Source organism: Leptopilina heterotoma, unplaced genomic scaffold (assembly GCF_015476425.1).
Source record: "Leptopilina heterotoma isolate Lh14 unplaced genomic scaffold, ASM1547642v1 Lhet_68, whole genome shotgun sequence".
NCBI lineage: Eukaryota > Metazoa > Arthropoda > Insecta > Hymenoptera > Figitidae > Leptopilina > Leptopilina heterotoma.
The window spans coordinates 744,431-759,504 of record NW_025111157.1 but is presented as its reverse complement, the minus strand read 5'-3'; the positions used below and the strand labels follow the sequence as shown (position 1 = coordinate 759,504).

General features: G+C 25.2%; 1 protein-coding gene across 1 annotated transcript in view; it reads right to left on the bottom strand.

Annotated features, from left to right (window-relative positions):
• The window catches only part of LOC122510328 (nuclear factor related to kappa-B-binding protein), an 18,774-nt gene extending 3,700 nt beyond the window's left edge, over positions 1-15,074 (bottom strand). Inside the window, exons 1-14 of the mRNA XM_043624887.1 lie at positions 14,858-15,074; positions 14,403-14,651; positions 14,106-14,338; positions 13,777-14,042; positions 10,603-10,949; positions 10,175-10,512; positions 9,858-10,100; positions 7,232-7,465; positions 6,898-7,116; positions 6,410-6,777; positions 3,126-3,455; positions 2,787-2,985; positions 1,915-2,677; positions 1,141-1,458 (exon numbers count right to left, since the gene is read on the bottom strand). Of these exons, the coding sequence (XP_043480822.1) occupies positions 1,141-1,458; positions 1,915-2,677; positions 2,787-2,985; positions 3,126-3,455; positions 6,410-6,777; positions 6,898-7,116; positions 7,232-7,465; positions 9,858-10,100; positions 10,175-10,512; positions 10,603-10,949; positions 13,777-14,042; positions 14,106-14,338; positions 14,403-14,651; positions 14,858-14,863 (4,113 nt within the window). The 5' untranslated portion in view covers positions 14,864-15,074. The remainder of the gene's footprint in view (positions 1-1,140; positions 1,459-1,914; positions 2,678-2,786; positions 2,986-3,125; positions 3,456-6,409; positions 6,778-6,897; positions 7,117-7,231; positions 7,466-9,857; positions 10,101-10,174; positions 10,513-10,602; positions 10,950-13,776; positions 14,043-14,105; positions 14,339-14,402; positions 14,652-14,857) is intronic.

Sequence of the window (15,074 nt, the reverse complement as noted above, 5' to 3'; positions counted from 1 at the left end):
TCTCGCAACGAATTTTTATTAAATTTTTTGAAAAATAATTGAAATCCTGTGAAGAATATTATTATTATTATTTATAAAAATAATTGAATTTTCGCAACGAATTTTATTATATTTCTTTTAAATAATTTAATTCCTCTGAGGAATTTTATTTATTTATGAAAATAATTGAATTCTTGCAACGAATTTCATTACATTTTTTATAAATAATTGAATTCTTTTGAGAAATTTTATTAAAATAGTAGATTGAGAAAATATTTTAATTTCAGCAAAGAATTTCATTATTTGTGAAATATAATTGAATTCTTGCAAAAAAATTTTGAAAATAATTACATTTTTCGAGGATTTTATTAAAATTGTATGAAAAATAATTGAAATCCTATATGAAAAATTTTATTATTTATGAAAATAATTGAATTCAATTATTTTCGTAAATAACAAAATTGCTGTCAGGAATTCAATTATTTTAAAGAATGTTAATAAACTGTTTAAAATAATTAAACTATTTATTTTCAATAATATTTCTCGGATGAATTAATTTATTTTTATAAATAATAAAAATCTTGGCAGAAATTCAATTCTTTTTGAAAAAATTAATAAAATTTTGCACAGAAAACAATTATTTTTAAAAATTTTAATTTAAAGAATAAATAATTTTCTTTCGAATAATTTAATTGTTTTCAAAATTTTAAATAAAATTCTTCATATAGAAATTCAATTATTTTCACAAATTTAAATAAAATTCTTCAAAGAAATCAATTATTTTGTAATTAAATACCTCGAAAATATAAAATAATTTAATAATTATTATAATAATTTTTTTGTTTAGATGTAAAGTCGAGGAGATGATTATGCCAAAGAAGTACTAAAAGTACTAAAAGTTAAAATTACATCTAAAATAATTTAATTAATTATGAAAAATTAAATTTCTTTTTATTATTTTTTGGTAGACTTAAGTTTTTAAATTAAATATTTGCTTCTAAAAATTATCGTTTTTAATAATAACTATTGAACTTCCCTTGAAAGTTTGTTTTAAAAAGCTTTAAAAAAGTTAAAAATTTCTCTGTCAATTCAGGAAATGTCAGATAAAAGAAAATTAAATTTTTTGTTAATCCTGATAATATTTAATAACAAAAATTTTACCTGATATTGTGTTTGAATAACTTGTTTGCCTTGTCGATTAATTTGTGTCGTGTGACCAGTGGGAGTTGCTAATTTCAAGCCTTTTTGGGCAAGAAGACTCTCAACCGAAATTAATTGACCACCACCAGCGCTCGTAAGTACTTTTGCCAATATTTTTTGCTGTTGCTGCTGCTGTTGTTGCGGTGATTGTTGAATTTGAACAGCAATTGGCTTCCCACCAATTTGAGTGATAATCCTTTGAACCGGTGAATTTTGCAATTGCTGTTGATTCGCAGTGACTATCCTCTGCTGTAGTTGTTGTTGTTGCTGCTGCTGTTGCTAATAATATTTTCAAAATATATTTTTAATTTCTTTTCTCTTTATACTTTTTTTTTATTTTAATTTCAGAAAATTTAAAATTAATTTCTATGTATTTTTTAATTTTTTCAAAACGTATTTTTAATATTTTTAATATTTTTTCTTTTTATACTTTTCTTATCTTAATTTTAGAAAATTTTTATTTACTCCAATGTGTTTTTAAATAGAGATTATATTTAATTTAATTTAATAAAATATTGAACTATTAATTATCAAACATTAAATTAAAATGAATTACATTAAAAAAAATTGAATAACTTAAACTTAAAATAAAATTTTAATTTAATATATCTTTTCTCCTGCAAAAGGGAAATTATTTCGTAATAAAAAGGCCTAAATACGATTATTTTGATTGAAATTAAAAAGGTTTAAAATTGTGAAAATTACGAAAGAATAGAGATAATAAAATGAACCTACTTTCAATTGTTGTTGCTGTTGGAGTTGTTGAGTTTGTCCCGCGGCAAGCGACGATTGTTTAATGAAAATAGTCTGTCCCTGAAGTCCATGGCCAGACAATAGGGACTTAATTTGTCCGGAACTTACCAATTTAATTTGCGACGAGAGTAAAGTTTTTCCCACGTGCTGTTGCTGTTGCTGCTGCTGTTGTGTTTTTACATTTGCCGTCTGAAGTATACTCTTCGCTCCTTGATTTGCAATAACCGTTTGCTGTTGTTGACTTTGAATTTTCGCATTTGGAAATATTGTCGCAATACTCGGCGAAGTATTACCCGAATTACTTGCCATTGTCGTTGAGACTTGTTGAGCCGAATGAAGAACCGAATGACCGGACAGTCGAATTGTTTGTAGACCAGCGGAAGTCGATACCTGAATTTGATGCGGTGGAAAGTGTTGTTGATTCGATTGCAATAGACTTTGGGATGAATTTGCCTTCACGACTGCAACATTTTTTATGCTTGGATTTGGAGTTACTTTCTTGATAGGCGGCGTTGTTAATTGTGTTCTTGTTTCGACAGGAAGGGTAGTCTCACGTGGTATTATTAAACTCGAACTTGTACTCGATGAAATTGAACTTGTCGGCGTTGTTGGCGTTGGTGTCACAACCGAGACAACATTCGCCGTCGGTGGAATTTGCGGTTGAGTTGGCTGTACAATTGTTGGTGGTTCAATTGGCGTCGCTTGCTCGAGAACTATTTTTTCCTCGGCCTTTCTTGTCTCTTTTCTAAATGAGAAGGTTTTTTGTAAATATTACGAAGAATCATGCGATTGAAGAGAAATAAATAAAATAAAAATAAAATATTTCTATATTACTATTACGAATTTTTACGAACCTGGTGATGACCGGCGCAGATTGAGCGGATTTCTTTTCCTTTTTAGGCGTCGTTTCTTTAGTGGTGTTGCTCGACTGCGTATGAGATTGATCCTTATTGTTCGCGAGTTTAGCACTCGATTGAAGAGATTTATTCCTTGACGATCCACTACTACTTTTTTTATTCTTAGGCACCCCTTGGAACTGCTGATGAAACATTTCTGAAAAGAAACATTTCTATTTTATTTCTTAGTTCACTATTTTTAACAAAATATTTCCTTCAAATTCCTTTATAATATTAACAATATGATTCAGTTGTTATTGAAAATTATATTATTTTTATAATTAAATTTTTCTGTACCAAATTCAGATTCGGAACGTGCGCGATGAAGGTAAAGCCACTCTTTTCTTCTGGGATAGTATCGAACGCAAGGATCGGCTTCGTAATGAAGTCTATCCAATGCTCCGGAGACGACTGAATGTAAATTTCCTTCCTTGTCATGACTACTGTCACTTTCGTCAATTTCCCGAATATATTGCGAATCCTTCAGTAATTGACAAATATCGGCTCGCGTTCCTTCACCATTTGGAAGTCTTGCAGTTGCATCTCTAACAAGCGCTAAAATTGTGACGAAATTCGGACGATCCGCTACCAGTAAAGAATGTCCTCGAGGTTTCGTTAAACCGGAACCTAGGTTAAATTAATGAATAAAAAGGATAATGAATAAATAAATAAACAAATAAATAAAATTAGAGTTGCCACAAAAATTTAACTTTGTTTTTCCCTGACTTTTCCCTGATTTCCAAACAGAATTTTGACCTTTTCCCTGACCCTAAAAAATAATCTGATTCAATCTAAAAATTATTAGATATTCAAAAAAAATGTTCTATTACATTTATTTACGAATTTCCTTAATTGTAAAATTATTTGAAAAAAACTTCTTTTTTAAATAAATATTTAATCATTATGTTCAAAAATTTCAAACTCAAACCTTTTTAAATTGAACAAGTCATAAGAATAGGTACTATTATAAAACATAAAGAAACGGATCACTCCGAGTCGAAGATCCCTTTCTTTATGTTTTATAATAGTTAGAAAAAACCGAGTGACAAAATCATTATTTTATATTATAAGAATATTGTTTATCTAACTTTTTCAAAATTATTCACATCGTTTAAATTAAATTAACATTTTCTACAATTTTTAACTAAAATTCTTCTTTAAATCAATTATTTTTAATATTTTTTCAAAAAGTTCTTTAAGAATTTTTAAATCCATCTGTTCAGAATTCAATTTTACGAAATTTCATCGATTATTCGAAAATTCTTCAATTAAATATGTAATTGAAAATAAAAACTGAAAATAATTTTTAAAAAAATTCAATTAAACTTTTTCAAAAAAAATTAATTCTACAGAATTGTTAGTTAAAAGAACGAAAAATTTAGATTTTCAAAGATTTCAATTTGAAACCTTTTCAAACTTCAATTATTTTTCAAAATTCACGCTTCGATGCTTTTAATATTCAATTATTATCTAAAATTTTAATTGACATTCTTTTTTAAATCATTTTTTATTAAAAAATTCTACTAGAATTCAATTATTTAAATACAAAAATAAATAATTTATTTAATAATTGAATGTTTAATGAAATTTAATTTTTACGAAGAATTTTATTAAAAACATTTGAAAATATTTAATTTCTTTTAAGGAATTTAAATTAAAATTTTACTGAAATTTATTATATTAAAGAATTTTATAACAATTTTTAAAAATAATTGCAAACTTTTTGCAGAATTTTGTTAAAATTTTTAAAAATAATTGAATTCCTGAGAAGAATTTAAATAATAATTTATGAAAATAATTAAATTCATACGAAGAATTTTATTAAATTTTGTTTAAATAATTGAATACTTGCCACGAATTTTATTAAAATTTTTGAAAATAATTGAATTCTTGATAAGAATTTCGACACCTATATTTATAAAAATAACTTAATTCTTCATTAAGGGGACACCTAAGTCACCTAAAAACAATGCAAAAAGAGTCAACTTTCGGTACACTTTTCTCGAAAACTATTATTCCAATTGCGTTCGCCCTTTTTTCATTCGATTACAAATATAATCAATTATATGAATAAGAAGTAATACGACGTTATCTTCAATAGAAACTTTTTTATGAATATTTATACCAAAAGCAAAATAAAAATCCCATTTTCTCTGATTCATTGACTCATATCTCCGTTTGTACAACTCAAAATGATGTTAAACTTCTTATTCGTATTCTTGGAACCTTACTGAACAAAGTAAAAAAAAAAATTACAAATTGGTTTAGTAGATTCGGAGAAAAGTGTACCGAAAGTAAAAAATTGGAAAAAAACAATTTTTACAGGAGACACGAAAAAAGAAAAAATACTAAAAACTCATGGTATTCAGAATCATCTAATCAGATTTTTTCAACTCTTCAGAAAAGGTTTTAAAAAGTCTTGTTCTATTCCTAATTGAGTCTTCTTTTAAAAAATCAAATAAAAAAAAATCGATTTTTTTATCATTTTTCCACTTAGGTGTCCCCTTAAATGTTTCAAAAATTTTGAAAATTATTTAATTTCTGTAAACTATTTTATCACTTTTTAAAAGAATTAAATTCTCGTGATAAATTTCGATATTTATCAAAATAATTGAATTTTGGAAAAGAATTTCATTAAAATTCCTTAAATCCTTAATTAATTAATTAAAAGTTATTTATGAAAATAATTGAATCATTGCAACGAATTTTATTATTTTATAAAATAATTGAATGTTTCTAAAAATTGAATTCTTTCGTCAACTTTTAATAAAATTTTTAAGAATAATTACATTTATCGAGAAATTTATTTAAAATTTTATTAGAAATATTTTAAATTTTGCGATGAAAATATGTACTTGAATTCCTAAATGAAATTTTATTATTTATGAAAATAATTGAATGTTTTCGTAGAATTGTATCAAAAAATTGGTTTAATAATTAAATCTTTTGATAAATTTTATGAAAATAGTAAATATTGCAAATTATTGAATTGCGAAGAACTTTTGAAAATAATGGAAATTTGTCAAAGAATTTTATTTCAATTTTTGGCAAAAAATTTTGCTATTTGTAAAAATAATTGAAGTCTTTACGAGAGAGATGTTCGTTAAAACTTTTAAAAATAATTGAATTCTTGTGATGAATATTGTTATTTATGAAAATAATTGAATTTTGCAAAGAATTTCATTAAAATTCCTAAAAATAATTGAATTTCTCTGAAGAATTTTGTTATTTATCAAGATAATTGCGTTAAAACTTTTCAAATAATTAAATAATATTAAAAAATTCATTCTTGTCAGAAATAGAATTTTTTTTTGAAGGTTTCGTATTAGAATTGGTGGTATTTTCACAGTTTATGAGGTAAACAAAAAAGACACTAAAAATTCCGAATTTTTTTATAAATTTCAAAAATTAAATTTTTCCAGTAATTTTAATAAAAATCCCTGACTTTTTCCTGACTTCCATGACCAATTCTACATTCCATGACTTTTCCCTGATTCCCCTGACCTGTGGCAACCAACCCTGTCTATATAATAAATAAATATTCTCAAAATTCAATTGAACTATTTCTTAAAATTCCTCACCGACATTGTGTTGATAAATTCCCTTAACAGGACCAACGACTGAGGAATAGCCATGCATTCGATAAGTGAAAGCTTTATGTGGAGCGGCGTATCGCATTCTTTCCTGTCGTCGGAATTCCTCTCGTTCCTCAAATGTCGATGGTTTAACTTTCCAATCAGTGGGATACAAGGCACGTGGTGGTTCCCATTCAGCGACAGAGCTCACGAGACCAGCGTCTGTTCCCACAGATTCAGAAACAGGACTTTCCGGTCTCTGGCTACTTGGAGTCGAACAAATACTATTGTTTGCACTGACATTTGTTTGTTGTATTTGACTTTTTGTCGAATTCGCATTTTGAAGCAGCGCCTGCGGAGGTCCCAATTCGTCCCTTTTAAAAAGAAAAAAATCCAATTAATAACTTTGGTAAAATTGTTACTTTTTAGACCTTTTCGTAAATAAATAATTAAATAACTGAATAATAATTTATTTAATTAATTTGAATATCTACCTATGAAGTAGAAATCGAGCGCAAAGAACTGTGAGTCGCATATCTGAATCTCTTCCGGCGCCGATCCAAGCATAAATTCCGCGACCTTTATTTTCCAGATAAGGAACGAACTCTTGTTCTCCGTCATTTTGTTCTGAATCTTGAGGATAAGTTAACTCGCCAGCAAGAAAACCCAGAGCCAACGGCACTAAAGAGGTCCAAGACGGTGCCAAAGAATACCTAATAAAAAATTTTTAATTACTTCTTAGATTCATTTCTTCGTCACATTTGATTCAGATAAGTTTAATACAAAATCCAAATTATCTTTTTTTGAAGAAAAAGAATTATTTTTTACCAATCATTTAGTGGAGAAATGGGATTTCCCTGCCAGAGCATCACTGCGTCCTTCATTTCCGCAGTGTTCATGCGATATTCACCTTTCGAGAGGAAGGCATCGCGTAAAAGTGAAAAGAAGCAAGCGTGCGTTTCTTGCATTAATTCAATATCACCGCCATCGGGTAATGATAATTCATCACCACCTGTCACAGAGACCTCCTTCTCTGGCATCATCATCTCCTCGGCTTCACATCTAGACAAAAAAATTATTAGAATAATTATTATTATTATTTAATTTTGTATCAGTACCTATTTTTGATAAAATTCATTGATTTCCCTAACATTTTCTTTTTAAATATTTTGAATTTAAAAAATTAATGAAATTGTAATTTAGTATTTTGAAGATTAAATCACAACAAAAAATAATTTAAAAAAATTGTTATCAGTTGAAAATCATTATTATAAAGCAAAAATATTAAAATTAATTTTTTTCCATAATTTTGCGTTAAAAAGGGACTTTTTTTTAATTTTCAAAATAAAATTTTTATTATGTATATTATACCTGATTTTCAAGACATTAAAATAAGTTTGATTAAAATAAGTTTGACTTATTATTAAAATTAAAATAAGTTTGAAAAATCTTCGCTAGAATTCAATTATTTTAAAAGACATTGATAAAATTCTTTAAAACAGTTCAATTACTTAAAAGATTTTAATAAAATTCTTCAAAGGAATTCAATTATTTTGTAATTAAATACCTTAATAAGTAAAAAAACATTAATAAGTTTGATTTTTAAATAATTGAACCCCTTGATGCAAGAACCAGACGCAGCCCATTTAATTCCAATGGTCTATGTCTGGTTCTTGCATCAAGGGGTTCAATTTAGTTCTTTCATAGAATTTTGTTGCAATTTGTTAAAATTAATTGAATTGTTTGGAAGAATTTAATTAAATTTTTAAAACTAATTCAATTCTTTCGAGGTATTTAATTAAAAAATAATTGAATTCTTCTGAAGAATTTTATTTAAATTTGTAAAAATAATTGAATTTCTATAAAGAATTTTCTTAAAATTTTTGAAAATAATCGAATCCTTTAAAAGAAAATTATTTATTCTTTAAATTATAATTTTTAAAAATAACTGTTTTCTGTGCAAAATTTTATGAAATTTTTCAAAAAGAATTGAATTTCTGTAAAGATTTTTATTATTTATGAAAATAAATGAATTCATCCGAGAAATATTATTCAAAATAAATAGTTGAATTGTTTTAAAGAAGTTTATTAAAATTGTTTTAAATAATTGAATTCCTGATAGGAATTTTGTTATATACGAAAATAATTGAATTTTTTAAAAAATTTTATTCCAATTTTTGAAATTATTTGAATTGTTCGAAAGAAATTGATTAAATTTTTCAAATTACTTCAAATCTTTCGAGGTATTTAATTACGAAATAATTGAATTCCTTTGAAGAATTTTATTAACATTTTTTAAAGTACCTAATTGAAAACTTTTTTCAGAATTTAAAACAAATTTTTAAAAATAATTGAATTCCTAAGAAGAATTTAAATAATAATTTATGAAAATAATTGAATTCATACGAAGAATTTTATTAAATTTTGTTTAAATAATAATTGAATATTTGGCACGAATTTTATTACTTTTCAAAAGAATTGAATTCTTTTGATAAATTTCGATATTTATCAAAATAATTGAATTTTGGAAAAGAATTTCGTTAAAATTTCTTAAAATAATTGATTTTATGGAAAGAATTTTGTTGTTTATCAAGATAATTGAATTTTTTTGCAACCTTAAAAATTTTTTTAAATATTTGATTTTCTGCGATTAACTAAAAGTTATTTTTGAAAATAATTGAAATGCTTTCAAGAATTTCTACTCAAATTTTTGTAAATAATTAAATTCTTTATACGAATTTAATTAAAATTAGATTGAAAATAACTGAATTCTTTAAAAGAAAATTTTTTTTCCTTTAAATTATATAATTTTTGAAAATAATTGGATTTCTGTGTAAAAATTTATTGAATTTTTAAAAAATAAATAAATTTTTTCAAAAAATTTTTTTTAAAAATAATTGAATTGTTTTGAAGAATTTTGCTAACATTTTTTAAAGTAATTGAAATATTTTAAAGAATTTTACTAACATTTTTTAAGTAATTAAACTATTTTAAAGAATTTTATTAACATTTTTTATAAGTAATTGAACTATTTTAAAGAATTTTATCAATGTTTTTTAAAATAATTGAATTCTTTTGAGAAATTTTAATAACAATTTTTAAAATAATTTGAATTAACGAGTTATAAATGAATTGTATTAAATTTTCAATATGTTTTGTGAAATTGTTATTGCAGGGTTGCCACAAAAAATTAATTTTGATTTTTCCTGACTTTTCTCTGATTTCCAGACAAAATTTGGACTTTTTTCCTGAACCTAAAGACTATTCTGACTCAATCTCAAAATTATCAGATATTCATAACAATTTTCTATTATATTTACTTACGAATTTCTTTAATTGTAAAATTATTCGAAAACATCAATAAATTTATTTAAATTTATTCGTTTTTCGAATATTATTCGAATTATTAATAGAAAATATTAATTTTCGATGAGAATAAAAAGAGAAAACTTACTTGACTTCATTGAGAATGTCGATACCATCATCGAGTTGAATAGGTAATTGCATCATGTCAATACTATCCAAATCAATTTCCTTCTTGTCGACTTCCTCATCTTCTGGATCGACTCGAATACTCTCGACCGATTGTTCAATTTTTATCCTCTCCTCATATTCATAATCTTCCACTTCGCGCTTTACTTCCACCATTGGAATCATTACCGGATGAGTTTTACTAATTTTCGGTGTTGGCGGTGCCCTAAAAAAACATATTTCGAAATTATTATTAATAGTTTCGAAATTTTTAAATTAAAGCAACATCAGATTAATTACATTTTTTTAGGCTGCGGCCGTGGCTCGTATGTCTCGATTGGTTCCGATTTGATAACGGGAAAATTTACACTCGGCTGCTCTAAGTCAGCAAAATTCGAGTGTTTAATATCTTCACTCACATGTGAATAATCATTGCTTTCAATCTCATGCTTAATGACAGTTGTATTAATCTTTGGCACCGGTGGCAATGCAGGCGAGTGTTGATCGAGTTTTATTCGTTTCTTCGAACTCGGAAGTCGTATTGGTCCTGTCGCTGTTATTTTATGCTTCGAACCAATTTGCGCTCTCTGCATTAAATCGGGAAGCGAAATACCTTGAGTATTCAATTCAGGATGATTCTGGAATTGAATGAACAAGAAAGAAAATTATACTATTAAATAAGAGACAAAATAACAGTTAATAAAAATCAAGCAATAAAAAAAACATACGTCTCGACGTGTTCGTCGCTTCTTATGTGCAACGAGCATTGATCGATAAAAATCATCCGTTTGTTCTCGCATCGAAAATCGAGGGATGTATTCAGAACGATGATGAGTGGAGAATACGGGTCTAATAGAATCGTCCTCATTATCCATTTGTATACTTCTCATTAATGGAATTTGAGGTGTCATCATGGGGCGTTTACGTTTCTTTTGCTTCGAATTATTCAATTGATAGTGAGGGTAATTTTCTTCGTTTTCCGATGTCGAATCGTCAATGAGATTTGCATTCGCTCCGAGTTCAGTTCTCAATGCGTTCATTTCTTCCATATAACGCAATTGAGCTTTTTCCTCGACTGCAAAATTAATTCTATTTAATATCTCAGACTTTGCACTCGATAATTAATTTTAAAAAAGTAGCAAAAAGTAACTTTCAAACTAAAAAAAAGTAGTAAAAAAGTAGCTACCGAAAAATTAAAATTGACGACCAAAACAACTCATTTTAGACACTTGACAAAACTGACAAAAATTACATTCAAAATTTTTTATTTTCCTGACTTTTTCCTAATTTTCATCAAAAATATTTACTTCTTTTTTATCCTGCTAATAAATTGAAATCCTACAAGGAATTTTATTATTCATGAAAGAATTTAAATATATTTATAAAAATAATTTAATTCTTATGAAGAATTTTATAAAAGTTTTTTAATAATTCATTTCTTTAGACTAATTTTATGCAAATTCTAATTTAAATACATAATTGAATTCCAGAGAAATTTTTATTATTCATAAAAAGAATTGAATTCTTACGAAGCTTTTAGAAAAATTTTTTTTAATAATTGAATTCTGTTTGAAAATTTTATGAAAATAGTAGATATTAAAAAAATCATTGAATTGCGAAAAGATTTTTAAAATAATTAAATTTTTCAAAGAATTCCATTAAAATTTTTGAGAATAATTGAATGTCTGTGCGGCATTTTATTAAATTTTTTTGAAAATAATTGAATTCCTAAAAAGCATTTTATTATTTCAGGGTTGCCACGCTTTTGCTCTTTTCAAATTCCCTAACTTTTCCAGGTTTTTAAAACGAAAATTATTCGAAAATATCAATAACTTAATTTTCAAATAAATATTTAATCATTATTTTTTTTATAGAAATTAATTATTCAAAAATTTAAAATTCAATACCATGTAAGAATATTATTATAAAACATGAAGATATCGATTACTCCGAGTCTTCGACTCGGAGTGATCGCTTTCTTCATGCTTTATAATAATTAAAACTTGGTACTTTGTTACTATAACTTCTTCAAAAATTATTTTCATCATTACGATTATTCATTTCTAGAATTTACAACTAAAATTCTTCTTTAAGTCAATTTTTTAAAAAGTTCTTTGTGAATTTTCAAATTCTTTTGTTTACAATTTCATTTTACGAGTTTTCGATTATTCTGACATTCTTTAATTAAATACATTAGAAATTAAAAACTTCAAATAATTCAAAAAAATTTCATTAAACTCATTGAAAAAAATTAATTCTATAGAATTCTTAATTAAAAGTATGAAAAGTTCAAATTTTCAAAGATTTTAATTTGAAATTCATTTTTAAATCAATATTTATTAGAAAATTCTACGAGAATTCAATTATTTAACTATAAAAATAAATATTTTATTAAACAATTAAATGTTTCTTAAAATTTAATTTTCATAAAGAATTTTGTCAAATTTTCTCTTGACAAATTTTAATAAAATTTTTAAGAATAATTGCATTTTTCGAGAAATTTGATGAAAATTGTATTAAAAATAATTGAAATTTTGACAAGAATTTTTATAAATTTTTAATCATAATTGGATTTCAGCGAAGAATTTTATTTAAATTATTTTGAAAAAATTGAATTGTTACGCAAAGAATTTCATTAAAATTTTTTTTCTTTTTCAATTCTTTAAAGAAATTTAATTAAAAATGTATTGAAAATAATACTTAAATTCTAATAAATAAATTGTAGCAAAGGTTATTAAAATAATTACATTTCTTTGATAAACTTTAATAAATTTTTTTGGAATAATAACTTTTTTCCAGGAATTCTATTAAAATTGTATTAAACATAATTGAAATTCAGCATTGAGTTTTCATTATTTATGAAAATAATTAAATGTTTGAGTAGAATTTTATTAAACATTTTTTTAACTAATTGCATTCTTTTAGGAATTTTTAATAAAGTTGTAAATATTAGAAATCATTGAATTGAGGAAAGTTTTTGAAAATAATTGAATTTTTGAGAAGAATTTTACTACTTTTAAAAATAATTGAATTCTTGTGATGAATATTGTTATTTATGAAAATAATTGAAGCTTACAAAGAATTTTATTAAAATGCCTCAAAATAATTGAATTTTCGGAAATAATTTTGTTCTTATCGACATAGTTGAATACTTTCGAAAAATTATTTATGTAAATAATTGAATTCTTAGGAAGAATGTTATTAAAGTCTAAAAGAATAATTGAATTATTTCAAAAAAATTTAATTAAAATTGTATTTAAAACAATTGATTTCTTTCGAACAATTTATTAAAATATTTAAAAATAATTGAATTCTTGTGAAAAATTCTTATATTTTTGTAAATAATTGAATTCTTCAGAAAATTAAAAAGAAAAACGTTTTTTTAAACAATTGTTTTTTCGAGGAATTGAAATTAAATTTTTAAAGAATAATTACATTTTTTCGGCAATTCCTGTAAAATTGTATTAAAAATACATAATTGAAATCCTGCGATGAATTTTATTATTTATGAAAGTAATTAAATAGTTGCTAAAAATTTTATTAAAATTTTTAAAATTAAATGAATTCCTGAGAAGAATTTGATTATTTATAAAAATAGTTGAATTATTGCGAAAATATTATGAAAATTTTATTTTAAATAATTGAATTCTTGTGGAAAATTTTATTTGTGAAAATAAATGAATTTTTCGATTAATTAATTTTAAATAGTATTATAAATAATTGAAATTCTTTGATGAGTTTTATTATTTACGAAAATAATTGAATTTTTGCTTAGAATTTTAACAAAATTTTTTTTTTTAAATAAATAGTAGCATAACGTAAAAAAAATAGTAAATAGTAGATTTTAGTAGATGAGTGCGAAGCCTGATATCTTTTAATAAAAAAATGTGCGGAAAACCTACCTAAAGCTGGTTTTGGCCTCTTCCAATGTAATTTAGACACTGTTTTATGTGTTGTTTGACTGAATCCTTGTTTATAGGCATTAACCAGTAAATTTTCGCGGGACTTTAATAATTTATTTGCTAATTCATAGGCGTGTTTACGTTCCTCGAATAAAGCCCTTCGATGTTGTGCCTTACGGACCAAATTGCGAATTCTTCTTATATCGGGACGAAAATAACCAGTCGAGAGATTTTTATGAAAAGTGTCTAGAGGCGAAAGACCGAATCTAAAATAGAAATTACAAGATTTTTCTCCAATTTACAAATTACTTTTTGACTGTTTTTCATACCTATCATTCTCTCCGTTAAAGAGCATTTTTACAGTTTTGTCCAATTCCATTTCGGTGTTGCAATCCTTTGGAAATTGGGGCAAAAGATTGTATAAATTTTCCTTTTGACTATCGGTTAATGATTCTTGCCATAGTCTTGGATAATTGAACATTTCCCGAAAAATAGAAGTATGCTCGCATAAATCTTGTGGTAATTTAACTTTAATACCGGCTGCAATGCACGTCTCCCATCGCTAAAAGAAAAATATTATTGAGACTGAATTCAAACAAGTGAATTTCAAATAAAAGAAAACTTGCCAGTAAATCCTCATTTTCGTCGCCTTCATCCTTATTTAAATCGTCATCGTTTTTATCGTCCTCATCATCTACAGACGAAATTCCATCAGAAACACTCGTGACATCGTCTTCGGAATCATCGCCACTTTCTGAGGAAGAACTACTGTCACTACTGTTACTCGTACTAGTGTTACTTCCAGAACCTTGAGACATATCGTCGTCCTCGTCTTCTTCAGCACCAGAATCTCCATTAGCTGAGCACTCGTCAACCTAAGAGCATAAAATTTATTAATAAAATTGGAGAAAAATAGAGGAAAATGTACATAAAAAAATTAACACCCAATAAAACAAAAAAATTAGGGATCGACATTCTGTAAATACTGAAAGACAATTAGAAATCAAGGTTTTTAATTGAGAAACCACGGTCGAATTGGTTTAATTGCAAAATTACCAAATATAAATAGAGCAAAACTAACCTCCATTTTGATTGATATCAAGACTGCTACTTTTTTTTAACAATTAAGAAATATGCAATGACGCACAATGTTGATTCACACAAATGTGAAAAAAGTCTTTATTTTCCTTAATTTATGGAAAGACGATAACAAACAGACGAAATGATAATCAATTTTTTTTCTAAAGTGAAATTTTCTATACACTTTTTATTGATCGTACTATCGTACTTTACGTATT